Raw genomic sequence first — 27307 nt, forward strand, 5'->3', positions numbered from 1 at the left:
AATCTGATTGACCATGGCCGTTAGTCTATTGACTGCTGCGGTGTTTTTGCGATTGGTCTGTATGTACATGCATAGCATGCGTATGGCTTGGACCTCCTGGACCGGAACTCTTTGCACATATACATTCAGTCGGGTCGGCGGGGTAAGGTTTGCGTTTCTACAGCGTGGCTTAACACTAAGAACCAGAAGTTCCGACTTCGAGTGCGAGCATTCAAAGCCCGCTCCCGACGCGTAAGTTTCAACTATGTCAACTGCCTGCCGCAGGGTATCCTCTATTTGGCCGTCATTACCAGTGGTTACCCACAGGGTGATGTCGTCCGCGTATACGATGTGCTGCAGCCCCGGCGAGGCGGCGAGTTTGGGGGGTAGTGTAATGATCGAGTGCAAGTTTAAAGAGGGAAGGAGAGGGCACCGAGCCTTGTGGCGTGCCTTGGCTTCCCAGAGGAATGGGCTCCGATTTGTGGACACCTAATGCAAGATCTGCGGTCCACTCGGATAGGAACGATTTAATGTCCGTTCTCTCGGGTCTATTTTAGAGAGGATCGTGAGGATGGCCTCATGCGAGACGTTGGCCAAGGCCTTGTTCAGGTCTATCCCGAGCAATGCCTTCGTCCCGATTCCGCGTGAAGGGTCCAGCACGTCCTTGTTAAGCTGGAGGCTCAGGTCCTGCGTGGACAAGCTAGCCCTCAAGCCTATCATTGTGGGCGGAAGTAGATCGCAGTCGCAGTGGGCGGATGTAGGCCGCGGTTGCAATCGGTTATGGATGACATGCTCCGTGAGTTTTCCGATGCAAGATGTGAGGGAGATTGGCCGCAGATTCTCGATCGAGAGTTTCTTTTCCGGTTTGGGGATGAAGGTCATCCGTGCATGCCTCCATTCCTGGGGGATCTCGCCTTCCCTCCAGTAGGTGTTCATTAGATCAGCCGGAGTCGCGACAAACTTAGGGTCTAGGTTTCTGAGCGTCTTGTTCGACACTCCGTCCGATCCCACCATGGAGGTGGTACGGAGCTGACCCAGAGCAAACCAGACCTCGGCATCTACTATGTCTGCGTCCAGGGTCTCATTAGGGAGGCCCTCGTATGCGGGTAGGGGGTCTGTATGCGACGTGTTCAGGGAGAATTTTTGCATTTCGGCGAGTAGCTCTGCGTCTGTGTCCTGATACTGGTGAATTAGTCTCGTGAGCTCGTCGCGTTGTTTGGATTTTCTTAGTGTTGGGTCAAGCAGGGGGCGGCGCAACAGCCATATCTTTTATGCGAAGCATAATAGGGACACTACTTAGCTCAACCATAGCCCAGCCTGGCGCGGCCGCGACCACCAAGGCTAACTCCCGCTCCTCCCGCCAGGGGCGCTGCAGCCGAGCACGTGGTCTGACGTCACGACAGCTGAGGAGAGACGGGGCTCAACTCGCGCGGTCGCCGCGCGGCCGCGACCACCAAGGCTAACTCCCGCTCCTCCCGCTAGGGGCGCTGCAGCCGAGCACGTGGGGGTACAGGGTGATATGGGATGGGCGTCTTTCGAGAGCAGAGAGGCTAGCAGTAAGATAGCATTTGAGGAACGATTGAGAAGGATGGAGGAAAAGCGGTGGGCTAGGAAAGTTTTCAGATACCTGTATATAAAGAATGTTGACACGAAATGGAGAAAGCGAACTAGAAAATTGACAAGCAAATATCTAGACAGCAGTAAGGGGGCAAATCAGCAATTATCGGTTAAGAAAAAGGTTAAAGGAACAGAGAGAGCTTTGTGGAAAACAGGGATGCTGACGAAATCGGCACTAGAAACATACCGGACCTTTAAACAGGAAATTGTCAAAGAAAATATCTATGATAATTGTAGGGGAAGTTCTTTGTTGTTTGAGGCCAGGACAGGAGTTTTGCGGACTAAGACGTATAGAGTCAGGTACCAGGAGATAGACACTTTGTGCATTGCGTGCGGAGAGGAGGAGGAAACGGCTGAACACTTGATACTTTTCTGTAAAGGGCTTCACCCTACAGTGGAAGGCAGCGGGGCTGACTTACCCAAGGCATTGGGGTTTAGGGATAGTGAAGGGAAAGTGGATTTTAAGAGGTTAGAAGTAACCAAGCGAAGGTTATCTGATTGGTGGCTAAAAGCAAGACAGGAGTAAAATTTCACAAGACATGGCTAGGTGGCTTGAGCCACCGCCCGATGTAAAGGGTTCAGCCGTATCCATCCATCCATCCATGGTCTGACGTCACGCCTGCTGAGGAGAGACGGGGCTCAACTCGCGCGGTCGCCGCGCGGCCGCGACCACCAAGGCTAACTCCCGCTCCTCCAGGAGATTGCTAAACAAAGAAGAGACTAGCCTGACTTACGGGCACGCGATACCGAATCCCTTTCACAAATCTATTATGCTTCGCATCCTAGGCTTAACCTTAGCTAAGCCAGGCCATTTTTTTGCATCCCATCTTCCCATTCATATTATCACAAATTTGGCCCCATTGCTTTTCTTGTAGTTCTAATGTGTGTTTTGATTTGGCGCTCGAGTTGCGCCATACGCTTGCCTAAGTTTCGCGACTATTCATCCAGCAATGATCTCAGATTAACCCTCTCCTGGAAATGAAAATGTAAATTGGTTTTTGAGGAAAGGAAATGGTGCAGTATCTGTCTCACATCTCGGCGGACACCTGAACCGCGCCGTAACGGAAAGGACAAGGAGGGAGTGAAAGAAATTTTTCGGATAGAACATTCTTCCGCAGTGTTGTTTGCCTCGCGTTAGAATAATAAGCTTTTTTCTAGCGTTCCCTGCCGTTGCCTATTTCGTCCGGACCTACCGTGGCTGCGACTCTGCTCCACGGGTTGGGGAAACGTGTAGCGTACGAATAACGCATGCGTGTAGCTGGCACGGAAGGCCGGCTGGACGCAGAGTGACCCCATATCTTGGCGCCCAACGTGGGGCGAATAAGGCAATTGAGCAGTGAACTTTGTTCGAGTGAACGACTACCGTCTCCCTAACAAAATAAGACAGCCGATAGACCTGATTGTTCATGCCGTCAGAGCTAGCGGCACACAGCCAGGGCTCCTTACTTGACGCGCATTTGGAAGGGTTTGAATGTGCGAATCTTGGGCGTTCCACGCAGACTAGCCGAAGAACATCCTGAGACGCGTTGGCAGGACTTAGGCTTGGTATGGGTGGCTGCACATCGGGCACCTAACCGCTCCGCGGCGCGGACAATAAGGCACTTAGGCCTCATGATTCGACGCGATCAGCGGCTGCGCCCAATTTCGAGAGCGTTAGTCCGCAGACATCCGAGGTGCTCTTGCAGAACTCAGTGCAGGTTATGCAGAGTTTAGCGGGTATTTTGCGAAATAGTATGCAAACCCCGGCCCAGTCATCACGTGTTAGGTTTGGTTTGGTTTGGTTTAAGAGGGTTTAACGTCCCAATGCGACTCAGGCTATGAGAGACGCCGTAGTGAAGGTCTCCGGAAATTTCGACCACCTGGGGATAGACTTGTTAGGATAGACTTGCCTGTCTACACGGGGTACCATGACAATACGGGAGCAAATGAGTACCTCGACCGTCTGCTGCATTATCAGCAAGTGACAAGAATCGCAGACGCCGAAATGCTCGCGCGTGTTGTGCCTGTTTTTTTGACGGAACAAGCGACTCGCTGGTACCGACTAGCCGGCAACCGAACTTCCGCAAGCTTCCGCTCCCTACCTCCACCTGCGGAAACAGGAAGAGGATGCTCTCGAGGTCATCCTCCGCAAAATCATGAAATGCGCGCTGGACCTCCCGGTCTCTACCTCTACCAGCCACCTCATGAGACTGGGGATGGTGAACACTTTCAGGGAGCTTCGGGAGGCCCAGCTCACAAACCAATACACTCGTCTCACAAAGACAGGGTCAGGTCGCCGCCTTCTAGCCCGACTTCACATCCAGCACACCCAATTCACAGAGGAGAGAAGCCGCCTTCCCGTACACTGGAGACGCGCCCTCCACGTGCGGCCTCTCCCCACCAACATGTCCAAACAGGACCATAATGGCAGGCGCCAGGCGCGGGCGGAAGCCTTGGACCGCCATTTTGGGAATAAACCAGGAGTCTTCTACGTGGACGCCTCCGGCCCGGACCCCAAGGGATGGTACACGGCCGCGGTCGTCCACGAGGGCAAAACAGTAAACGCCCTTACTTTCAAGGCCCAGTCAGCAATTCACGCAGAAGAGGTCGCCGTCGCCCTGTCAGCCTCCGACTCCTCCTCCAAATACATAATCACCGACTCGCGAGGGGCTTGTCGAAACGTCGAGCAAGGGTGGGCTACTTTCCTGGCTTATCGCATCTATCAAAATTGTAGCAGAGACTCCGATCCTGCGCACCGATCTATTATTTGGGCTCCAGGTCACCAAGGCCTCCACGGGAACGAAGCAGCCGACGCCGCCTCCCGCGCGCTCTCTCTCCGGGCGTTTCCCTCGGTACCCGACGATGACCAGGACTCCGATTTCAATCCGGTTTACACTTTTAAGGAAATATGCGATTACTACAAATCCACCCACCAAACTCTTCCCACTCCTTGCAAAGGGTTGGGGAAGGCCAACGAGCGGGTACTCCTGCGCCTGCTCATTAACACGATGCTGTGCCCGGCAACTCTAAAGCATTTCAATCCTCAATTCGACGGGCGGTGCTCACACTCTGGGGAGGTGTCGGACACCTACCACATGGTGTGGGCCTGCCAGCAGACCACATCCCTACCCCCTATCCCAAACCCCACCCGAGAGGACTGGGAGGCGACCCTGTCCGGCTGCTGCACCCTCCAGGCCCAAAGGGCCTTAACGCAGCGTGCCCGGGCTGCGGCAACCGCCAATGGGGTGCCTGACTAGGCATCCCCACCTAGTGGTTGTAAGGGCGTGACCCTTCAGGTCACGGACCCCAACACCTCTCTCTATAATTAATAAATGTTTTTACCACCACCACCACCGACGAATTCCTTCCCGCAAATTACGAGTGGCGTCTGAGGAGAGAGCTGGAGCTCCGCACCCAGCATCTCAACGAGTCTCTGTTAGAGCACGTCCGAGCGATGGACGAACTTTATCGTCTCGCTTACCCTCGCGCCTCAAACATGGAGCAAGTTGAGCGTGTCACGAGACAAGCGCACCCGACTTTCACGGCCTACCTGAGAGCGCATTCAGGGCGACATCCTCTCTGCGCGTGCGAATCGGCCGCCCCCACCCGCATCGCTGCCACTTGAGCCACGCTGCGCATGGAATGGCAGCTCAGAGCGCGCACTTCATCCACAGCTGAAGCGTCAGCACAGTTCGCTGACTAGCGTGTTCCAAGGGGTTGGGAGTTGTCTGACCGCCCTACGGACCCATTCAGCTACGCATTGCGAACAGCACACGCTGCTGCAGAGCGGAACGAACCTAGGCCAGATAGCGAGGCCGACACGCGGCCGCACGAGCGGCCCCCATCTTCCACTCCGCGAGTTCGAGACGACCGACTGGAACGTGGCGACCAGCGCCTAGCCCGTCTAGGCCCGGGCAACCGTTGTTACCGGTGCGACCAGCCGAGCCACTTCGCCCGCGAATGTGGCCGTCCTCCCGCCCGTGACAAAACACGGTCGGGAAACGGCCAAAGCCGCCGGTGATCGATCTTCAATCCCGCGCGGCGTACGCAGAGAACCCCGGTTTGCTAGCGCCTAGGCCACGTCGCGTAGGCAGTTCTGTTGACTTGTCAGCGCCGTTCATTGAGTTAACGATAGCTCGAAAGAAATTCACCGCGTTACTCTATACAGGAACAAGCGCTTCTTTGTTCGGTGAGGAGATGTTAAACAATCTCCGCGAGGACAAAATCCGGTTGAGAGAGTGCGATAGCACTTTTCGCCTCGCGAGCGGCACAGCGCAATCAAGCGGTGCAGCTAGGATAGTGGTTCGCTGGGAAAGACGCGTGCGGCGACAACGCCTCATTCATCTTCCCTGTTTATCCGTTCCTGTAATTCTTGGGCGAGGAACACCTTCGCCACTTGAGGGATGTCCTAGAGAGGCTGAGGCGCGCGGGAATCACTTTGAACCCGAAGAAGGCACAGATCGCTCCAACCAGAATAACATTGTTGGGGTTCACGATCGACAGAGGCCGTATTCTGCCGCGCGATGATAAGCTTGAGGCTTTGCTTAAGTTTCCGTCGCCCACAGATCAAGGCGATCTCAGACGCTTCCTGGGAATGGCGAACTTTTATCGCCAGTTCATCCCAGATTGCGCCGCGCTGCAGGCGCCTTTGACAAAGCTTTTGAAGAAAGGCGAGCGCTGGAGTTGGGGTCACGAGCAAGAAGATGCACTGCGCAACCTCACCAAAGTGCTCATTGACACGGCTGAATTACAGCTATCCGACCTAAACCGGGAGTTTGTGTTCCAAACCGGCGCAAGCGACCTCGGCTTAGGAGCAGTGTTGCTTCAGGTGCATGAATGCGTTCTCCGTCCGGTAGCATTCGCGAGCCATTCGTTGAAGCCGGCAGAGAGAAACTAGTTGGTGGCAGAGAAGAAATGTCTCGCGATAGTTTTTCCTTTGCGAAAGTTCGACTACTACGTCGATGGGGTGGCATTTGTGATCGCGACGGATCACATGGCGCTCACCTGGCTGAGACGACTCAGCGAGCCGAGCGGCCGCCTAGCATGTTGGTACCTGTCACTGCAGCGTTACGACTTCACCGTGCGCTACCGCAAAGAGAAAAACAACGCTGTGCTGACACACTCTCGCGAGCGCCTGTCCAGAGCGACGAAGGTCACGCGACCGAACGCCCGACAGCCGGAAAGAGTGAGGGATAGACTCGAGCCGTAGCGCATGTAAGGAACGCGGACCAAACGTTGATCCAGGGCGAGAGCGCGAACCACGCGGACTACGCGAGTTCCGTGGGGATTGTGTTCAGCAGAAAGGAGTTGCTCGAAGCTCAGAACAAGCATCCGTTTTGTCGAAAGGTGTTCGACACGCTCTGGGAGCCTGGCGGCAGGGCCGCCACGCACACGGAGACAGCTGGTTTTCTGTCAGTGCAGAGCACTTGGAAACAGCTGGTAGTACTGTGAGCGCGATGGATTCGTATCTGCTGGGTTTCGATGGCATCCTGCTAAAGTATATCCCCTCCGAGAACGACATAAACGAGGCATTCAAGTTGGTGATACCGCGAGCATTGGGAGCAGCACAGTTAAGCTACTTTCACGACTCATGCATCGCTGGGCATGCAAGCGGCCCCAAGACTTACACTAAATTGTGTCGCTTCACTACCTGGCATGGCATGAAAAGGGACGAAATATGCTACGCCCGCTTGCGCCATGTGTGCCAAAGCGTGAAGCTCCGAGGCGGACAACCGCCCGACCTCATGCACCCGATTAGCAACCAGACTCCTTGGCAGATCGCGGCGTGTGACATCATGGGACCGTATCTTATGACACAGAGTAGGAAAAAGTTCTTGCTGATGTTCACGGATAACTTCCGCAAGGGGGTTGACCTTTTCCCCCTTAGAAAGCTGACGCGAGAGTGATCATGGAGAACCTGATGGACGTATTCACCAGGTTCGGTTCCCCAGAGCAGCTGAAAATGGACAACGCGTCCCACTTCACTGCGAAGGTGTTCATTGATTCGTGCGCTGCACTCGGCATTAAGCACAAGAAAATGACCACCTATTATGCTCAGTCGAACCCCACGGAACGAGTCAATCGCAACGTTAAGCACATGCTTGTCGCGTACTGTGAGAGGAACAAAGATTGGGACTTCTATCTGCCGGAGATCGCGTTTGCTTTGCGTTCGACCGTGAACTGCTCGATTGGGTATGCGCCGTCTAATCTGGGTAGGGGGCTGCTAAATCCGATCGACCGGATTCTATCGGACAGCAGGAAGACGCCAGTCGCTTCGTCAGCACGAGCTGAATACGCGACGCAGCTGCGCGCTAAGGTGACGGAGGCCTTACGCAAGGCTCGCCGCAACCTGCGCACTGCTAGGGCGCAGCAGAAAGCACGGTACGACCGCTCGCACAGTGACGTTCGCTACTAAGTGGACGATCTCGTGCTTCGACGCCCAGCACTTTCTCAGTGACGCTAGCAAACAGGTTGCGGCCTCGCTGGCGCCGAAATGGATCGGGCCGTTCCGCGCGAGAAACTTTCCTAGCTCGTTTACAGGCCCGAGGACTTGTGGTCGCAACCGACAGGCGGACCGGTGCACGTATGCTACCGGAAACGTTACGTGCAGCGAGATGAGTAGGTAGAGGACACAGCCCGACCCGCACCCCGTCGGATAACGAGCGCTGCGATCAGCCGGCGATTCCCGCGTCCCGCTATAACTTGCGCCTTAGGCAGAAATAGAATCTGCCTGCGCAGCCTAGAGCGAGGGCGCTAGCTGGCAGGCAGTCTCGTTAGATGCATGAACGTACGGGCCGCTCATGCCGATCAACGTTACGTAAGATTGACTTGCGTTAACCCTCATGACTCTCGTGAGCATCGAACAGCTCGTAGCGCGCGCTGCGGTTGTTGGCTACATCGGTGTTGACCTTTTGAGCGCAGATGGAAAAGAAGCAGGGCACATCAGAACATCGTTCACCATCTCCTAGAATCAAAACGTCTACCATCATAAGCTTTCGTACTGCCCATACCATCATAAGCTTTCGTATTTGGGTAACTACTTTTTGCAATTCCTGCTCTCTCACTCTCAATCTCATTTTTTTCTGATTCCCATACCTAATTTTCAGTTTGTTAGGTAGCCCTAACCTCCTGCAACCTCCTCTGCAACGGAATCAGAGTTACACAATTTTTGTTAGGTTATCCCACGCTTCCCATATGCAATCTGCAATTTAAATAGTCACCGCCTGGTTATGGCCAATCCCCCTTGCGGGTATGTGCCATTTTGCTAGGGGAAGAACAACAACAACCTCCAACTGCCAGCCATCATCCACCTTCGGCGACGCGTCGCGCCCAAGGCCCGACGATAAGACCCGCCCACGACTTGCGGTCGCCACCCTGCTGTAACTATGCCTCCCGGTATACCTATCACACCGCATCGGAGTTGCCCACCCGCCGACTTTGCGCCGCCGCCTGGTGAGAGCGTATACGGCCGTTATCACAGACGTCGCCATATCCACCGCCCTCAGAGCAAGTTGGCTAAACGTAGACAGCGCAGCCGTGGCCCCATTTCCATCGCAACCCTGGGCACTCGCCTGCTGACCAAGTATGCCAGGCCAGCCCGACCGCGGCCTCAACTATAGAAGCGCCGCAGCCCTGGCCCCTGAAGGCACCTGACCCAGCACCTCAGGGCAGCACAGCCATGGACCTGGTTTCCAAGCCATCGCAGCCGGCGCCAAAGAGGCGGTCGACAAGACTGACTGGGGCGGCGCAGCCGCGCGCGCTAGGAAGTACGAGACGGGAGCAAGGTCGTCATCGTGCGGGACGCCAAGCCTTCGGAGCGGAGCAGCTGATCGGCGTGGGCGTGGCGTGGCCGTCAACTTATGCACCTGCGGGAGCCGAAGAACTTCGACCCTCGATCCCTGGATGGCGGAGAAGATCAAGTAATGTCGCCCCTGCTTCTGCGTTTGGGAGGCTTTTTAATGAGGGGAGGTTGCGGGATACGCTGGTAGCCCTCCTTGTCCCCCGCGCCAGCAACGATCTCGACTTCCACGCGCGCGCGCTGCCGGGAATGTGGAGAGAAGACACCCCTGCGACTCTACTCACTTCCGGCCCAACACTGACGTGACGTCACGGCAGCCCGCTAACAACTGTGGAGAGGGTTTGCATGCCTGAGCATGTCGGCAACGATTTGCTCCTACGGAGGCAATGTCCGAGGGGGTAAAAGGAGGAACTGGTGGCGGAAAACTCTCGCTGCTGGCCCACATTTGGCTGTCCCGAGGAACCTTTTCGCTGCCCGCCGGCCCCCGAACCCAGCGACGGTCGACATCAACGACTTGGTGAGCTACTGAACATCTATTTTTCGAATAGAACATTCTTCCGCAGTGTGCTTCGCCTCGCGTTTGGATAATAAACTATTTCCTAGCGTTCCCTGCCGTTGCCTATTTCGTCCGGACCTACCGTGGCTGCGACTCTGCTCCATGGTTTGGGGAAACGTGTTGCGTACGAATAACGCCTGCGTGTAGCTGGCACGGAAGGCCGGCTGGACGCAGAGTGACCCCATAAGCTGCGTGACCTGCGGCAAGCCTATAAACACAAATTACCTATTATTATCTCTAAAGCTGACCTGTCTCGGCTCTGTTACGTTTCCGACCCTCCTTGCACTACTCACCTTATCCCCAGGACCTACGAGCTTTCTGCTCCTTTCATTACACGTCGCTCAAGGGAATTTCTACCTTCTATATTTCAGCTGGGCTATCATTAACAGTCGATCGCTCTGTCTTCAAATAGTTTATCAAAAGAGGAAAAAAACATGCGGGTAAGAAGAATGAAAATCAGTCATGCAAGATAAAAATTTGCTTCTCTTTGGGAATATGAAAAGCAAAATAAGTAATAACAATGGACGTATTCGTATTATTTCAAAAATCAAAACAGAATTTGCGCTTGAATTTACGAGAAGTTTACTTGCAAGCATAGTCACAAACGAAGAACCTTATGAAGAGACTTCACTTCTAAAGTAACGCGTGCTATATAATTTGAAACCAGAAAAAGGTGAAATACAGAGGTAGTGCTGCTTCGGGCAGCGTTTGTTACCTACAGACCCCAATTTTACATCTTGACCCTTTATCCTGACGAGTAGAAAAGAAACGTCAAGGAATACTCAACGTGGAAGGTTTCGAGCCAAGTAAGGCGAAAGGTGTAATTCACGCGGTATAAAAAGGTAGTGAGGTGCTGGAAGTGGTAAGCGAATACGTCTGCTTAGGGCAGGTATAGTGACCGGTGATCCGGATCATGAGAGGGAAATAACAAAAATTAAGAATGGGGTGGAGTGCATATAGCAGGTACTCTCTGATCAGGAATATCAATTTACCAATATCCGTCCAGAGAAAAGTATGCAACACTTGTATCTTACCGGTGCTCACTTATGGGGCAGAAACGTGGAGGCCAAGGAAAGGGTTCAGCTGAAGGTTAGGACAACTTAGCGAGTTATGAAAAGAAAGATTATAGGTGTAAAGACAGGGTTATTTGGAGAGACAGGGGTGAGGCCTTTGCCCTGCAGTGGGTGTAGTGAGGCTTCCGGTGATGATCTTGATGAAAAAGAAGAGCAAAAGTCTGCTGTCACAAGAGCGCTTCGAGCCGAGATTTAATATTAAACAACTAAAAGCACAAATAAAATACTGATCGCAGAATATAAAAGAACAATCGTGACACTTCTAATTGAAACTGAAAATGGTTCGCCATTCAAAGGAAACAAAAAGAGCTCACTTGAGGTTTTGACATTTCTAGAGCAATGACTTTTCTCGAAAACAGCTGCCCGCCTCTCCATATGTCCCCTGACTGCGAGCCCACGTGGATGACAAGAGAGCAAAGAGAGACGTCATTGGGCTGAAATACACCCGGTGGTTTGAGCTATGCCTGCTTCGTACCCTATACCACCGGCGCTACATCGAAACGTCGCATCAGAACAAACTTAGTGGATAAATATTGTGAGGATCCTCCAGCTCTGTCCCCTTTGTTTTGCTTCCCTGACGTTGCGCTCTCCTTAGTTACCTTAACAGGGCAGTTAGCCTGCGTCGCAGCGACTCAAGGGCCGTCGACAGCAGGATTGCTGCGCGTGCGGGGGAGCCAGCTCTCTCCCTTCGGGTTGGGACTCGTCGCCTGGAGACGTTTCGATGCGGCACTCCGCTCTCCGCTAGCGAGGCAGAACATCGTTGGAACATTTTCCCGCCAGCTTGCCCTGCCCGGCCTGAGAGGTTTTCCTCTGCATACCATGGGTGAACGTGGGACGACTTCGATTTCTGATAGTATTTTGCTGCTAGCTACCATTATTGTTGTAGAAATAAATGCCGTTCTTTGTCAGCCAGTGTACTTCCTGTGTTCCCACAGAGGTGGGCCTGCCGTTGTCGACGTGGGCTTGTTAACGCCCGCGCACACTGGGTTGGTTGCGGTGGTTTAGATTGTCAGCCTGGGTTAAGCGGGGAAAAAGTAGTGATCCTTCACTTTCAATGCCACATCTGGCACCCCATCTTGGGACTAGCTCCGGAAACATTGGACGACTATCTGTTCGGTCCGAGGACTGCTGTTCAGACTTGACAATTGCTAGCCCTTCCGTGAATTTTGATCGCTATGACCTTCCGCATGCTTTCTTTAGTGCGACGTGGATTCCGGTTTTGCATGCTTTAGCTTTTTGACTTGACCAGCGCATTTTCTTACAAGTTGTTCCAGAGCTTCTTCATTGCGAGAACGACGCTGTCCGCATCGAGGAAGCGCGAGGCCTCGCGCCTGCGGAGTTGCCAAGCTCGAGGGGAGTGAGTACGGAAGCTGCGTGGGGGAGCTGCCTCTCTGCCAGTCGCGGCTCCGGGAACCCTGTGGTCTGTTCGCCACGGGTGACACTGCCAGCTCGCTGGTATTAAAGCTCCGGCATCGGGAGCTCCGACACCGTCCCATATGGTGGGCGGTGACCCATCAGCAGCTGCTTAATGTAGCAAACCGGGTAAGACCACCTCAAAAAGGTGACGCCTCCTCGCGGCTGAGCAGACGTAACTTTTTTGGACCTTTTGATTTGCTGGTGGTCGTTGCTGGAGTGTGACATGTTGGAGTAGTCAGCACTGACGCTTTTCAAGCTGCCTGAGCCACGTCAGAAGAGACACAACCACAGGGGCGCACATTGTAGCCCACCCTTTTTGTTGCCCCGCACGAATTCAGCAATCTCGTTCAACTCGAGAAATGGCTGTTTCTGCCTCGAAGTTTCCGCTTGCACAGCCGCACGACACGTTTTTCTGTCGGGTTCGCATCGCGCCACGAGGCCCTTGTGGACATCATTTCCTCTTCCGTGACGAACGTTAAAGGCGTGTGGAGTGCCTTTCAGCAATCATGCATATCCAGATGAGCCACCCAGGCTTACTGTCCAGTGAACATTGTCTCACTGCCTCGTGCTGCGACGGAGCTTCATTTATCCTGTTCGGCGCATGTATGCAAGAATAGACCGTGCGAACATTTTGTGACGTTGATGAATATCTGTACCGGCACTCTCAAAGTGTACGCAGCTAAAACATTAACGACGAATGCTAATGTTGTCTGATCAAGTAAGAGAGGCTGTGTCCGTAAGAGCACCAATGTTTTCCTTTCAAATCCTTCCAAAATGAAGAGCAAGCATGTTTTCCTAGCCCCGTAGAACATTTTGGACACAATGGATTGAGTGCCAAGCGCAGCGGATCGAACCTGACCACCCTTCACTCCCCCTTTCGCCCTCGCATGAATAAGACTTTGCAGGGAGAGGCTGGCTTCTTTCTATGCTTGCTTCTCAACAATCTGTTCACGTAGAAGCCCTCTCGACCAGCAGGAATACATGAATTTTCACCACTGCACTGGCGGTGACTTTTGTGCCGCGGAGATCACTTAATTGCCGGCAGCATAATCGCAAGGCGTATACCATGATTAGCTAACAAGCTCAACACGACACAAGATTGTTGCTAGACCTATCGCTGCGAGGCTATATAAATCAAATTTGGAAAAAATAGGTTTCAGTAGCGTTGCGAACAAAACTGGATTCGACATTGTCGATATCCATATGACCTTCATAGTAACAGTGAGCTTGCGGGCTTTATGTTCTGCTTTTTAAAAGAAGGCTTGCAAAAAGAACAAAAACACATATGGTCTATAGCAGCGCATCGCACAGCGCTGCACATATGATTGACCTGGGCCGCATGTAGCCCCATCCTTTCTTTTTAGTGCTCTCTTCTACAGAGACAGACCGTAATGCAAGAGGAGGTGCATCAGCATCATTGCATGAAAGCAGACACGAATGAGAGGTATGAGGGCAAATTTTATTTCTTTTTTTTGTTCAGCTTGCCTAACTTTCTGCTGTCAAGGAAATACACTATGTCATGCGCCATGAGCCGAATAGACTTAACTGACACAATGATTGAAAGTGAAACGGCTGAGAACGTCAAGCGTTCAGTGAGTCTGCATGCTGGTGTGGGCGGCGCTTGTACGATATTGCCCTGTTATAAGGCCGAGTGGTGTGACATTAGAATAGGTTGCTTGTCTAGCGGTAGGATGGCGCGCTTGTTTTCAACTATGCTGTTATCTGCATGTTTTTTGCTCCTAGCTTTCTCGTCCGCCTCTTGCAAAGAAAAGCGCCATGATACGGTCGATGTTTTTACGGTAAGTGTACTCTATCCTTGCTTTGTGGCAAGCGCGTTTTAGTGTACGGCTGATAACACCAAAATCTTAGGATTGTGAATCGTGTATGTTTTTATCGTAGGGATGTCCTGTTCAAGTGACTCCCTAAATGTACAGGTAACTAAGATAAGCCGAGCCGCAAGTAAACGCCCCGCTTGGTGACGATCTTAGGCACACGAATCAGCAATAGCTTATTCTTGTCATCTATCATTTTATTGCTAGGGCTCCACATATTGTCGTTCTGTTCATTCGATAATTAGCTAGAAAGCAACAAACTATACGTTTCAGTACACCCGCTGCACAAGTTTAGCGGCAGGAAGTTCTGTTACGCAGGAAACGACACTGTGAGGAATGTAGCACGGAGGATGGCACATAAGGCTGTACTGTATGTGAATCTCTTCAGAGGATGCAAATTACATGGCTGAAATCATTACGATAGCGTGCAAAGGACTGCCAACGTTTTCATAAATATTGGGAGTGCGCAGTTAAGCCCAAATATATTTTAATACAGGGAGAAAATGAACTTCAGGTCCTCCAGCCCATGGGCGCTTTTGTATCTCGCTTCCCTTGAAACAAGAGATGCGAGACCGAGTTTTACCGCGCAGCCCAGACCTTAGAACCCGTGAGCAGCAGAACGACAAAGCCGCAGCGACGTTTCCACTCGTGAACAGTTGTGGCAAGCCATCGACGGCGGGCATGCAATTGCCTGCGGATTGTGCCTAACTCTTTCGACCCCTTTTACGACTCTTTGCCGGGCTGAACGGCTGGCATAAAGCTACCCAGTGGTCCCATCCTATACTAAGAAGACCGATCTGCGAAGTTATCAATTAATAGCATAATGTTACTGTTAGAAGTCCTGTGAGCAAACCACCCCCACGGTGGTTTTGGGATGCTCAATCGCATCAGGCACCTGTTGCCAATGCAGACTAAAAGGCAGTTGTATTTTACGCTAATCCATTCTAAGCTGGTATACAGTAATTTAGTCTCTGGTACATGCAATTAATATGACGCAGACAGATTATTTGATTTAAAAAAGAGCTTAGCGCGTTTGTTCCCCAGACCCTTCTATGGGAGACCGCTTATTTCAAGCCTTTCATGTTTCTCCATTCCCACTGCGTCATAAATATTCTGTTGCTGTACGCTCTTTTCAAGTAATTAAGCAAGACATTGCATTTTTCAGACAAACATATGTGAACAGAAATATAGACTACAATCTACGTGTCACTTCTATCTCCACTCGCGCTCGGACTAACTACAGCACCCAAAATATAGATAACCAAATTGCTACATTATGTATTGCCTACCTTTCAGTACTTCATGGTGCTTCAACCAGTGAAACACTTTTTCAATTAAAGTTAAATCAAGTTGCTATTTTCACTCCTTCATTATATACTAAATGCTTATGACATGCAGTGTTTGCCCCAGCTCCATTATCTTTTCTTTCGTGTCGCGAATTGTAGTGTTAATGCTTTATTTTCTGTGTTTATAATGCCATGTGTCTTAATATCTAACTATGTCGAAACATAAATTGATGGAATATGACTTTGTTTTTCTATTTTGTTACTTCATTTGCTTTTTGGGGAAAATGAATGTGTTCATCCTTCTGCCACTGATGTCTAACCCGGGCTGAGGCCTCGTCAGGAAGTATCCTTTTAGATTTCCTTTTGCCTCATCCCGTGGGCATCTACTGTGTTTCATGTCCGAGTAAGCTGATTTGATTTCCTTTGATTTAATTTGATATGAAAACGTAATCATTGAGAAAAACATGATGTCGCCATTTATCATGGACCGTATGATTTGCAGAGCACACATGAACACATGATGCTGAATGTACCATGCTCGAAGAACTTATCTATAACTGCAAATAATGCCATTGAATTCTAACTCTGCAGCGAAAGTTAGTAGAAGCAGCATCTCGGTTTTGTTTAACAAGCCGTCCAGCTATCCTCTCTGAGGTGCTCGAAAGTTTCGAAGGATGGAAAAGGTCACTGATAGAAAATTTTTGAGTAATAACCTAATCTACTTTTCTTCCGCAATGTCAGAAGGAAGACTGAAATAAATACGCTAATAAGTATTACCTCCTATAAAAATTTAAGTAACAAACCTCGAAATAGGTAGGCGAAGGTAACGAAGGCGAAGGGGAAGGTTTGTCGCTGATAAACCAAAAAAGATCAGCGAATTCTTTTTCTAAATTTTCTTCTGCGAAAATACACTTGAGTTCTCCTTTTATCATTTATTTAGATGATTCTTGTACATTTCTAATGAAAGGCGATCGAAAAAGCAGTGACTGCTGTTGCATATAAGAACTAGCGAAGTGTGGTAAATTATTTGCGTAACGCACGTGATTTATAGTTAAGAAGCATATAAGGAAGTTAGTAAGGAGTCCTGTGCAGGCAGATATATAAACTGGTGTGCCTTTTGTTGCAGAGCCTAGAGCACTTTGATTATGCCGTTGCTTTCTACGACATCGACAACGATGGAGACCTGGACTGCCTTAATGCTGTGCGGACGGAATTCGAAAGGGAGCCCAAAAGCGCTACTTACGTTCTTTCTCTCAAGGGTCCGAATGGGCAGAACGTGTATGTTTTTAACTGAAGTTTTTCAGGCGTATTTTCATGATTCGAAAGAGCCCGATTACATATTTCTTAAATAATGTTTGTGCAGCCTTGTAATCTAGACGCACCTTTTGAACGAAACTACCGTGAAGCAAAACTGCCAGTAAGCGAAACTTAAGCCAACGCTACACCATCAGAAACTACTGTTTTTGCGGTTTCTCTTTTTTCGTGGGGAGTGGAGGTGTACATCGAGCAAGCGAGAAATCTTTCACGCAAGTCAGACCTGTGGATTCCTTTTGAATTATGGTTAACACACGCGTGTTTCGTTGCAAGACGCCACCGCGATGAATGCTTATGTTTCGGCCTAGTTTCGCAACCGGAATCAAATGGTCCCGTAATAAGGTTAGGAATGCAGTTCAGTTTTCGATTAAATAAAGAGTTTGCCCTCTTGGCAGTTTTATGGAAATATCATTTTTGAGAACAGCAGAGAAATAAAATAAACAGATCTAAGCGTATTAGTCTAACTGACATTACACTTAATTCAACCTGTCTTCATATTTTGTGACTGTTGGAACAGAAACAAATACATAAACATTTTTATGTGCTGTATGAAATGAACACAAACGAAGAGTGTTTAGAGGAGGCGGATTAAGTTTTACCATTCTTGTTGAACCTCAGATCAATTGCCCATGTAAGAAAGGCTAGGAATAGAACTGGAGAATGTACTGGTAGATGCAATAACAAAAAAAAACGCATTGGGCGCAGCCAAAAATTGCTTCGTAATAAAGAGTGAGAAGCACCCTTCTGCTGAGTTTAGGCATGAAATAGTTTTTCCCCTCATTCTTGGCAAACTCAAGTTACTTTTGCCTGGAAACTGAGGATAAATTGAAACCGAGCATAGAGAAATTTGATGTCCGTATGGCAGCCAGCACAAAAAAAAATCTGAGTAACATTCTCTAGCCCCGAGTGGCGTTCGAGCCAAGAGATTCCGAAACGTAGTTCACCCTGATAAAGGCGCAATAGGTAACATAAAAGGTCGTCTATTGAAAACTCCAATCTTTACTCTTTCTCACGTTTTCTGACTGTAGGCTTTTGTTATTATTTCAGGCGAAACTACACTTACTTTTTGCGGCCTGGACACACACCTGACAGCAATGTAGTCGTTATCGACAACGGTAAATATGAATATGGACTAGCTGGAAATCGTTCGTATCGCTTGATTATTGAGGCGAAAACACGGCCGCAATCCGCCGAGAAACAAGAGTGCAGTAAATGAGCTCTCTTTCAGAGAACGCTTCAAACTGCTGACGATAAACATGCAAGAGATTTAAGAAATAGCTATAGCAGAACAGCAATAAAAAGGTCAGCAGTAATACCAAGAACCAGACAGCAAGAGTAGAGGGCCAAGGAATGATGTGTATAATTTTTGAATGCAATGATTGTTGACGGTAAAGATCTTTTTGTTGTTTTGCAACAAATTGAAAATATCTTGCTTTACCGCTTTACTTATCTTCCGCCAACTCACTTTTTTAACAAGTGAGGTGTCCACTCTATTGGCAATTTATAGATAAAATACTGGCAAGTGTCAGAAACGTCAAAGTCTAATGATAGTGTTGTTTGGTTCTGAAGGATATATACAAAATATTGGCACGCTCTAATACGCCGCACACCCACCAGTTGTCATGAACCAGAAGGAGGCAGCCGCGGACGCAGAGGGAGACCACAGTGCTGAGGAGCTTAATTCCGAAAATCTTGCCCAGCCCTCGCACCCCTCATGTGACTCAGTCTGCTTCATCGCCCTTGCAGCTCTGCGCGGAGTTGGCGCCGGTCAGGCGCGTGGCAATATTTTAAATGTCTTGAAAATGATAGATTAAAGATAGAAAAGCATCATCCACAGCTGCTGCTTCTGTTAACGTTATTGTAGCTACAAAGAGAAAGCATGTAGCAATTTTTGAGCAAACTGAGTATTTACGATGTCGATATTTTTCACATAAATTGAACAAATAACTTGGAGGATGCTTAAGCTTCGCCTTTAAGAGCGGAAAACGACAGCGTGTTGCAGCGCTGCCAGGGAGTCCACGGAAGGCCATCGCTCGTTCTTTGCGATGCCTTGCCCGTTGGGGAGATCGCTCGGAGTCTCTACAAGAGGCTTCTCAAAACACCCCATCCACCGCCCGAAGAGATCACGAACGGGCTGGAGTGACTCTGGTCCCTGAATTGGCCGTTGTGCGTCTCTATTGTGATTGTGATATTTAGAGGAAAGAAAGGCACAGTAACTGTCTCAAGTATTGCTGGACGCCTCAACCACGCCGTTGGGGTGAAGAGGAAGTTTGCAGTCAAATAGAAAAGACAGAGAGGCCGTAACGGAGGTCTGCGTCTCCGTTGGCGTCGCATTCGTTAACGACAACAGCACACAGACGCGTACATCAGAGGGTGCGGGTTCCATCACGTCGCACTTGTTGACGGCCGCACAAAACATAACACGCGCAGGTCCGGTCACCGCTGCCTGTCCTTCTGAAGCCCGAAGCGGCAGCGAAGGGTTGCGCCCCACTGCCGCCCGCATGGTCTAAACCGTCGTGTTATCACCGGACTCCGCGTTCGGACCAGTTGACGTCTTCAATGGTTTCGTCTGCCAGTACTGCAAATTGAAATCCACAACCCCTGTGCGCTGTCAGCGCACGTTAAGGAAACCCAGGTCGCCGAATTTACCGAAACCTTCCACTATAGAGCCGTACATAGGCTGAGTCGCTTTGGAACGTAGAACTCCATAAACCGAAGCTCAAACCGAATACGGTCATAACACCAGCTATCGTACCCCAGCGCAAGCCACGGTGGCGCAAGCTATTCGCATTTACTTTCATCTCTACAACACAGATGGTGCTGCAATGCCACACCTCTTGGCAGTGAATTGAAACCCTTTATATATCAGAACGCCATTGTTATCGAGACCCGTTTCAAAATTCGCACACTCATAATTCGCACACTCATAAGTACGACCCCTGCCTGGACAGTCGAATTTTGATGGAGGTGGAATTCTAGAGGTCTGTGTATTCTGCGATGTCAGTGCACTTTAAAGAACCCCAGAGGGTCAAAATTTGCGGAGCACTTCCTACGGCGTCCCTCATAGCCGTGTTGCTGTTGGACGTTAAACCCTATAAATCAAATCAAACCAAACCAAACCAAACCAATCAAACACATTTCACGAAGTCAAAGACGCATTCAACAGGTCTACTTTATATTCAATTCGAATCAACGAGCCTTCTTATTGTTTGTAGATAGTTCATGCACATAGAACATCGTATCATTGTAATAAATGAACTTAAAATGGAAATTGGTTTTTGGGGAAAGGAAATAGCGCAGTATCTGTCTCACGTATCGGCGGACACCTGAACCGCACCGTAAGAATAGGAATAAAAGAGGGACTAAGAGAAGAAAGGAAGAAAGAGGTGCCGTAGTGGAGGGCTCCGGAATGATTTCGACCACCTGGGAATCTTTAAAGCTCACTGACATCGCACAGCACATGGGCGCTTTAGCGTTTCGCATCCATCGAAACGCGGCCGCCGTGGTCGGGTTCGAACCCATGTACTCCGGATCAGTAGCCGAGCCATGTTGAAAAAAAAATGCCTTCGTAGCGTTTTCTGCGCGTGCTCACCTCGCAATCCGAAGACTTGGATTTGATTCCCCGTATCTTGACATTTTTTATTTGGAGATTCTTGTGTTACAACGCCAACGACAACAATGACACAAATCAACAACGCCGACACCGGCTTTTCTTGGTCATGAGTTCGTTAATGCTATCATGTTAAAAAAATAATCATAGATGATCAGTGCGATTGTGCCGCAAACTATATATTATCATTAGCGTTCCCCTTTTGTCACCCCCCCCCATATGGAGCAGCGGATGCCGCTTATGGCTTCAGACCATGCAATCGGGTGGCGTGACTCAGTCCGTCAATCACCGTGTGAGATCCCAACCCCCGTTCCACTCTCCCAGTTAAGTCCAGAAATGAGAGTGTGACACATCGTACCTCCTCTCAGCTCTCTCACACATTCCACTGTTCTCTTGTCACTTTCTGTTCGTTTTCGCTCTCTCACATTCTCCCGCCCTCCTCTCCCCTGACAGTGGAGCAGGTGAGTTTCATTTTTGGCGGAGAGGGATTTTTCTCGTTCGAATATCATCATCATCGTCATCACCAGCCTCACTTCAGCCACTGCAGGACAAACGCCTTTCCCATGTCTCTCCAATTAACCCTGTTATTTGCCAGCAGCGACAACCTTATCCCCTAAAACTTCTTACATAGACGCACCTAACTTTCTACCTGCCGCTAGTACGCTTTCCTTCTCTTGGAATTCACTCCGTTCTCCTTAAGGACCATTGGCTATCTTGCCTTCGCATTACATGCCCTGCCCAAGCCCATTTCTTCGTCTTGATTTCGACTAGGGTGTCATTAACAGCGTTTGTATCCTCAGCCGCTCTTCCCGCTTCTGGTCTCTTAACGTAACACCTAAATTTTTTCGTTCCTTAGCTCCCTGCGTTTTCCTTAACTTAAGCTGAACCCTTAACCTCCACGTTTCTCCATAGGTGAATGCCGGTACGATACAGTTGTTCTATACTCTTCTCTTGAGGGATATTTGTAAACTGCCGTTCATGATCTGAAAGAACCTGTCGTATACACTCCATCCCATTCTTATTATTCTAGTTATTTCCCTCTCATGATCCACATCAGCGTCTGCTACCTGCCCTAACTAGACATATTTCCTTACCACTTCCAGCACCTCTCTACCAAGTGCAAACTGCTGTTCTCTTGCTAGAGTGTTGAACATTACTGTCACCTGCCAACTCGGCCTTCAGACGGACGGAGGAACAGATTTTTTTATCAGGATGTTCTTATGATAAAGCACCAAAAGAACCGTGCAGGATGGCTATCCCTGTGTAACTCGAAATTTAACGACAGCTCTTATTAACTTTTCACGATACGTAAGGTAAAGAATTTAAGACAGACATGCACATATTTACAGCTATAGAGCACTTTTGTTAGTTTTTGCACCTACTAGTTTTTCGACAAACACTCCTTTCTTGTCCGCCAGGGCAGGCACGCAGTGCCACCGATGCTGGATCCCTCCTCGGGCAGCGCGTTCCATAGCAACCACTCTCAGACTGAGCGAGCAAAAATCCTCCGCTCTTTTAATTCTCTCATTCTTTATTTCACGGTAACCACTCTTCAGGCTCTTCCTTGCAAAACTACCATCCTCTTACGCATTCCTCCACTGTCACCATACCATACCTGCTCTCGCATAGCCTTCTCACTTCGCGGAAACCCACCGCCCCATCGCTCCTCTGTAACCACCTTCCGATTGGGCATTCGTACACTGCGCCACAGCCCTATTTCCGCGGTAACCACCCACCTGGCGGTTCTTTTAGCAACCACCATTCGGTAACGCATTCCTCTGATCTCACCATACCATCCTTCTTCCACGGTAACTCTCCCCCTGTTTCTATGGTGACTAACCCCTGGGTGGCTCTAGAGGCAGCCACCCTGAGTTTCAACAATCCTCCCTGCTTTCCAAAACCTCCTCGTTGAACGGTAACCACCCTTCGGGTCGTTTTCGTGGCAACAGTCCTCCTTTCGCGCAATCCTCCGTATCTTCCATAGTCTCCCCATTCTCCTTTCCCGTGGTTACCACCCTCCAATTACGCCAAGTAGTAGTACTGCTACTACGACGCGAATACTAAGCAACTTAGCTCAAACTCATGTCGTTGTAAAAACAATAGAAAGACACCCGCCCAACTCAGTTAGGTGGAAATCATTATCATTATCATCAGCCTGACTACACCCATTGCAGGGCAAAGGCCTCTCCCATGTCTCGCCAAATAACCCTATCCTCGGACAGCTGCGCCCACCCTATGCCTGCAAACTTCCTAATTTCATCCGCCCACCTAACTTTCCGCCACTCCCTTGCTACGCTTGCCTTCTCTTGGAGTCCACTCCGTTACCCTTAAGGGCCAGCGGTTATCTTGCCTTCGCATTTCTTCCTCTTAACTTCGACTAGGATGTTATTTACCCGTGTTTGTTCCCTCACCCACTCTGCCCGCTTCTGGTCTCTTAACGTTACACCTATCATTTTCCTTTGCATGGCTTGCGGTGCTGTCCTTAACTTAAGCTGAACCCTTTTTGTTAGCCTCCACGTTTCTGCCTCGTAGGACAGTACCGGTAAGATACAGCTGTTGTACACTTTTCTCTTGAGGGATATTGGTAACCTGCTAGTAATGATTTGAGAGAACCTGCGATATGCGCTCCACCCCTTTCTTATCCTACAAGTAATTTTCCTCTCATGATCCGGATCAGCTGTCACTACGTGCCCTAAGTAGACGTATTCCTTTACCACTTCCAGCACCTCGTTGCCAATTGTGAACTGCTGTTCCCTTGCTAGACTGTTGAAGATTTCTTTGGTTTTCTGCATGTTAATTTTTAGACCCACCGTAATGCTCTGTCTGTCTAGCTCATTGATCATGATTTGCAGTTCATGTCCTGAGTGACTCAGCAAGGCAATGTCATCAGCGAATCGTAGATTATTTAGGTATTCTCCATTAACTCTTATCCCCAACTGTTCCCAATTCAGGCCTCGGAATACGTCCTATAAACATGCTGTGAATAGCATTGGCGAGATTGTGTCTCCTTTCCTGACGCCATTATTTATAAGTGCTTATAAGTGCAAATAAGTGCAGTTAAAAATGTTCTGCAAACTGCATCTCAGAAAGCAAACGTGTACTCGGAAAGTGTTTCAAGAGTATAAATATCAGTCTCCAAACGGATTCTATGTGAGGCCAGCATTTTGACAGCGAGACCAATTAATGAAAATTCAGTAAATATGCAGCATCATGTTCGTGTACATTGAAGCTATATTTTAAAATGAGGCCAGGTGATTTGCAAAGTGAGGAGCCCTGGTAGATTAACTAGATCCAGGTCTATATGAAGTTTCTCATGTTCAGAGAATATGAGTATAAAAGGTATCATTTTTTGGCAATGTGCTCCTTAAGTACATCTAACTGAAATATTGCAGCAGTCTGGGACTTAGAAATTCTGTATTCTCGTTATTTGCTCAGTATCACCCATGTGCGATTTAATTATCTTCAAGTGCGCCGAGAGAAGCTCAGCTTGGTTAAAAAGTTAAAATTTATACACCAGTGGCAATTTTTTGCAGTGTGGCGAAATTATAATATAGAGAGCCGAATGCTTCAAATCCAGTGCGGACAAAACCGCGCACAGTACAGATGCTATGCTGTGCATATTTCCTGTTTACCGCTTATTTTCTCTAATATAAAACATCGTACTAGACGAACCAGCAAGCTTACATTTAGCTTTTAATTCCCAGCGTGCTATTAAGACATTAGCCCTTGCACGCAATTCCATTTTGGTGCGCAAAGATCTACACCGCTTGTTGTATTGTTTACAGATTTTGACCACCCTCTAAGTGACCATTACGTATACTCTGACTACGAAAACTGCATTATCATGAAGTTTCCACTGGAGGATCGTGAAGGTGAGGAATATTCCATCAGAATGTTGCGAAATGATTGGATGAGGAAACAGTCATTATTTTACAGCATTAGTAAGGAAACCCAGCAGGTGCTTGTGTGTTGGCATGGTCACATCCGGGGCGTGGGAAAGGGAGATGCGTTCAGGGGAAAGAGCAGAAACGTTGCTATGGCGGTGTGAAGAATGTTGTCTGGAGGCCTGATAGAAAAAAAAACAACACTAGGAGCAGACCCCCCTCCAAAAATAAAGCGAGAATAGTGCCCGTGTAGACCTCGGGGATCACGGGACTTTAAAGGTACGAGGAGCGCTCGTAGATAGTAAAATACAACCAACCGCGGCGAAAGCGATGACATAGCAAAAAGTGTGGAGAAGTGTGAACTATGTCTACTTGCCGGTGTTGGCCTTAACCAGCATTGAACTGTGTGGTCTGGAGGCGGGTCGCCGCTGCTTTTCCCGTAGCTTACGCATGTGTGTGTGCAGTCCATACAGGATAGAAATCCGCTGTAGGAAGGTAGATGCCATTTATCCGCGATGTGTGCTCGATTCCATAAAAATAATTCGCAGGCGCAAGCGTGATGAGGCTACCCGTTAATGGTGGGCTCGACATACACCGCAGTGCAATGCGGAAGGTCGACGCGCGTGACAAATTGAAGAAAGGCGAGCTGCTGAGGCCGAGATGATGAGAGAGCGACAGGCCAGCCAAACTGAGACACAACAGCGAGCAGCTAGACAGCTCGACGCTGCAGAAATCTATACAACACGCCAGAAAACGTCCGAAGGGCTGCGCAAGGTCTCTGCGTGTTACTGGCCCACAACAGCCCGCTACTCGCGGAAACAAAATTTAATGTCAACTTGTGTCGTGGTGGCAATATGAGGCTGAAAGATTTTTAGGACAGAAGAGCTTGGAGTGCAGACGTTCAGCGCTGACGCAAAATCAACCACGAACTATCGTGCTTTGTTGGATTTGGTGTCTCAGAAGGCGATTCGTAACGTTGGCTGTCTAAATGCTATAGTGACGCATTTCAGTTATCGTAAGTATATTACGTGTGTTGTATTTGTGCGTTAAAAAAATTGTGGTGTTACTTCTGGAGGATGTGTTGAGCTATTGTGACAGTGTATATGATCTATCTGCAGAGGAGCCTGCATCCCATCGGCTCTCTCCCCTGCTTGTTTACATGATACGAGAAAGAGAGAGGAATTGTTTTCCCATAGCGAGTAAAACAAGTGATAGGGCCACAAATCATTCTTACAGTCTCACGAGCTATGTACAGAAACAAGTATTTTGTCAGAAAGCAGCATTATAAACTATGATGAATACATTACCGTTTTATAATAAATCGTCTGCGCGAGATGGTTGTAGATCCATAAGGCTGCTGCTGTTATGTCTTACCGGCAATGCTATCAGTTACGAGAAAAACCCTGGGGTGGTCCCACCACGAAACCCATCAGTCTGCTAGAAATACTCCTATTTTTTTTACCATATTCTCTGCACTAATTGAAAGCCGCTATGTTGCTTTCACTGCCTACTACATCTTTCTATTCGTGCCACTCGCTTGTTCTTGTTGTATATTGCGAACCAATTTCCCACTACTGCTTCCGCAGCATGCGTATTGTGGGTGTCAAGTGCCGTAAAAGACGACGTCCCTCAAACCTGCGTCGACCAGTTCCAAGAAAACTGCAGTGGGGGAACGCCGACTTACGACAAAGACTCGTGCGGAGAGCTTGTTCATTAGAATATGAAAAAAGTGGAAGCGTCTCTGACGGCATAGTCAAGTGAATGATAAAATAAATCTTGATTGCAGTCGTTCATGTGCGTTGAAAACTGTGATTTATTCAGCCGCTTCGCCTACTACAGCATTCATGGTCGGACATCCCCGAGAAGTGGCAAAGCAGTACAAAACAATGAGTGAACGGTTGCGTACTGATTAGAGTAGTCAGCAGCATCGTTAGTAGCCGCCCAGTTGTAGATTCCGCTCGCTAAGTGTGTTCATGGCTGTTCTACGATGACATGTCCCACGGTCTCTGTGACCGACTATAGATAATGAAGAAAAATGTAGGGCGAGGGTGCTGCCTCGTCTACCAGCAGAAATATGCAAGTCAGTGTGTAACGGCTCTAGAAAAGCACACTAACCTCAACTTTTGAAGAAGAGAAACTCGCTACCCTCGCGCAAAATCCGTCCGCTTCTTTATGTTTGCAATGTTTTACAACTGTAAACTCCTGTACAGCGTATCTAGACGCTGTATGTCTAACATTGTATGCCCGGCGCTAATTCGAGTGTAATAACAATCTCACGGGGATGGTGACAGCATCGAGGCGGTGCCACCTGATAAGCGATAATGCGAGCAAGGCCCAGGTTACCTTTACACAATTGGAATAGTTCCTCATGACGACACTCTCTTGCCCTACTCTTCCTTCCCAATTTGTCTGCCTCATTCTCCTCTGCATGCTTGGTGACTGCTTTGTAATACTCAATTTTAGGCAGCAAAACTATACGGCGACGCCGGTTTTCGCTGTGCGCTATTGTCGCGCCAAGGTCATGTAAAAAACAGTGCTGCTCTTCACGGCCGCAATCAGACAAATTCGTTAATTTTTTTAGAGTGCCGCCAAAACCCGCTTGGCGCAAAACGCCCAAAGCTTGGCACCCACCTTACTTTTTTGCGGTCGTTATTACCTAGTCAGTAGAAGCGCGGCAACTGTTCTTCAAGTGGCATTTGACCACGCGCAAGAGTGCTAGTCAATAGATAAAAACGTGTCTGTGCAGCATCTCATTGTATTCCGTGATTTGCTATCAATTAGAATAGAAAGCATTAAGTTTTAGTTATCCGCTCAACGATACTGACAAGAGACAGGCAGCGCTATAGAATAGGAAATTATCAGGGATCTAGATGCTCAGGAATGCTGTGCTTCACTGCTGCTGGCAGTTTAATTCTAAGTGGCAGCAAACGTGACGTTTGAGCGGGACTTTAAAGTACTCAAAC

General features: G+C 49.1%; 1 protein-coding gene across 1 annotated transcript; it reads left to right on the plus strand.

Annotated features, from left to right (window-relative positions):
• Positions 1-9728: 9728 nt before the first annotated feature.
• Positions 9729-26127, plus strand: LOC144124140 (uncharacterized). The gene is made up of 5 exons (XM_077656801.1): positions 9729-9890; positions 16663-16814; positions 17898-17965; positions 24246-24332; positions 25931-26127. Exons 1-5 carry the CDS (start codon positions 9729-9731, stop codon positions 26059-26061), a joined length of 600 nt encoding a protein of 199 aa, XP_077512927.1. The 3' UTR covers positions 26062-26127.
• The last annotated feature ends 1180 nt before the right edge of the window (positions 26128-27307 follow it).

The sequence above is a fragment of the Amblyomma americanum genome, chromosome 3 (genome assembly GCF_052857255.1).
Source record: "Amblyomma americanum isolate KBUSLIRL-KWMA chromosome 3, ASM5285725v1, whole genome shotgun sequence".
NCBI lineage: Eukaryota > Metazoa > Arthropoda > Arachnida > Ixodida > Ixodidae > Amblyomma > Amblyomma americanum.

Bases quoted from the DNA above. Each gene is read 5' to 3' on its own strand.
- LOC144124140 (XM_077656801.1), top strand. From the start codon at position 9,729: ATGTCGGCAACGATTTGCTCCTACGGAGGCAATGTCCGAGGGGGTAAA. The intron at 17,966-24,245 runs GTAAATATGAAT...TATTGTTTACAG, and splicing joins TGTAGTCGTTATCGACAACG to ATTTTGACCACCCTCTAAGT. The intron at 24,333-25,930 runs GTGAGGAATATT...CTGCTTCCGCAG, and splicing joins TCCACTGGAGGATCGTGAAG to CATGCGTATTGTGGGTGTCA.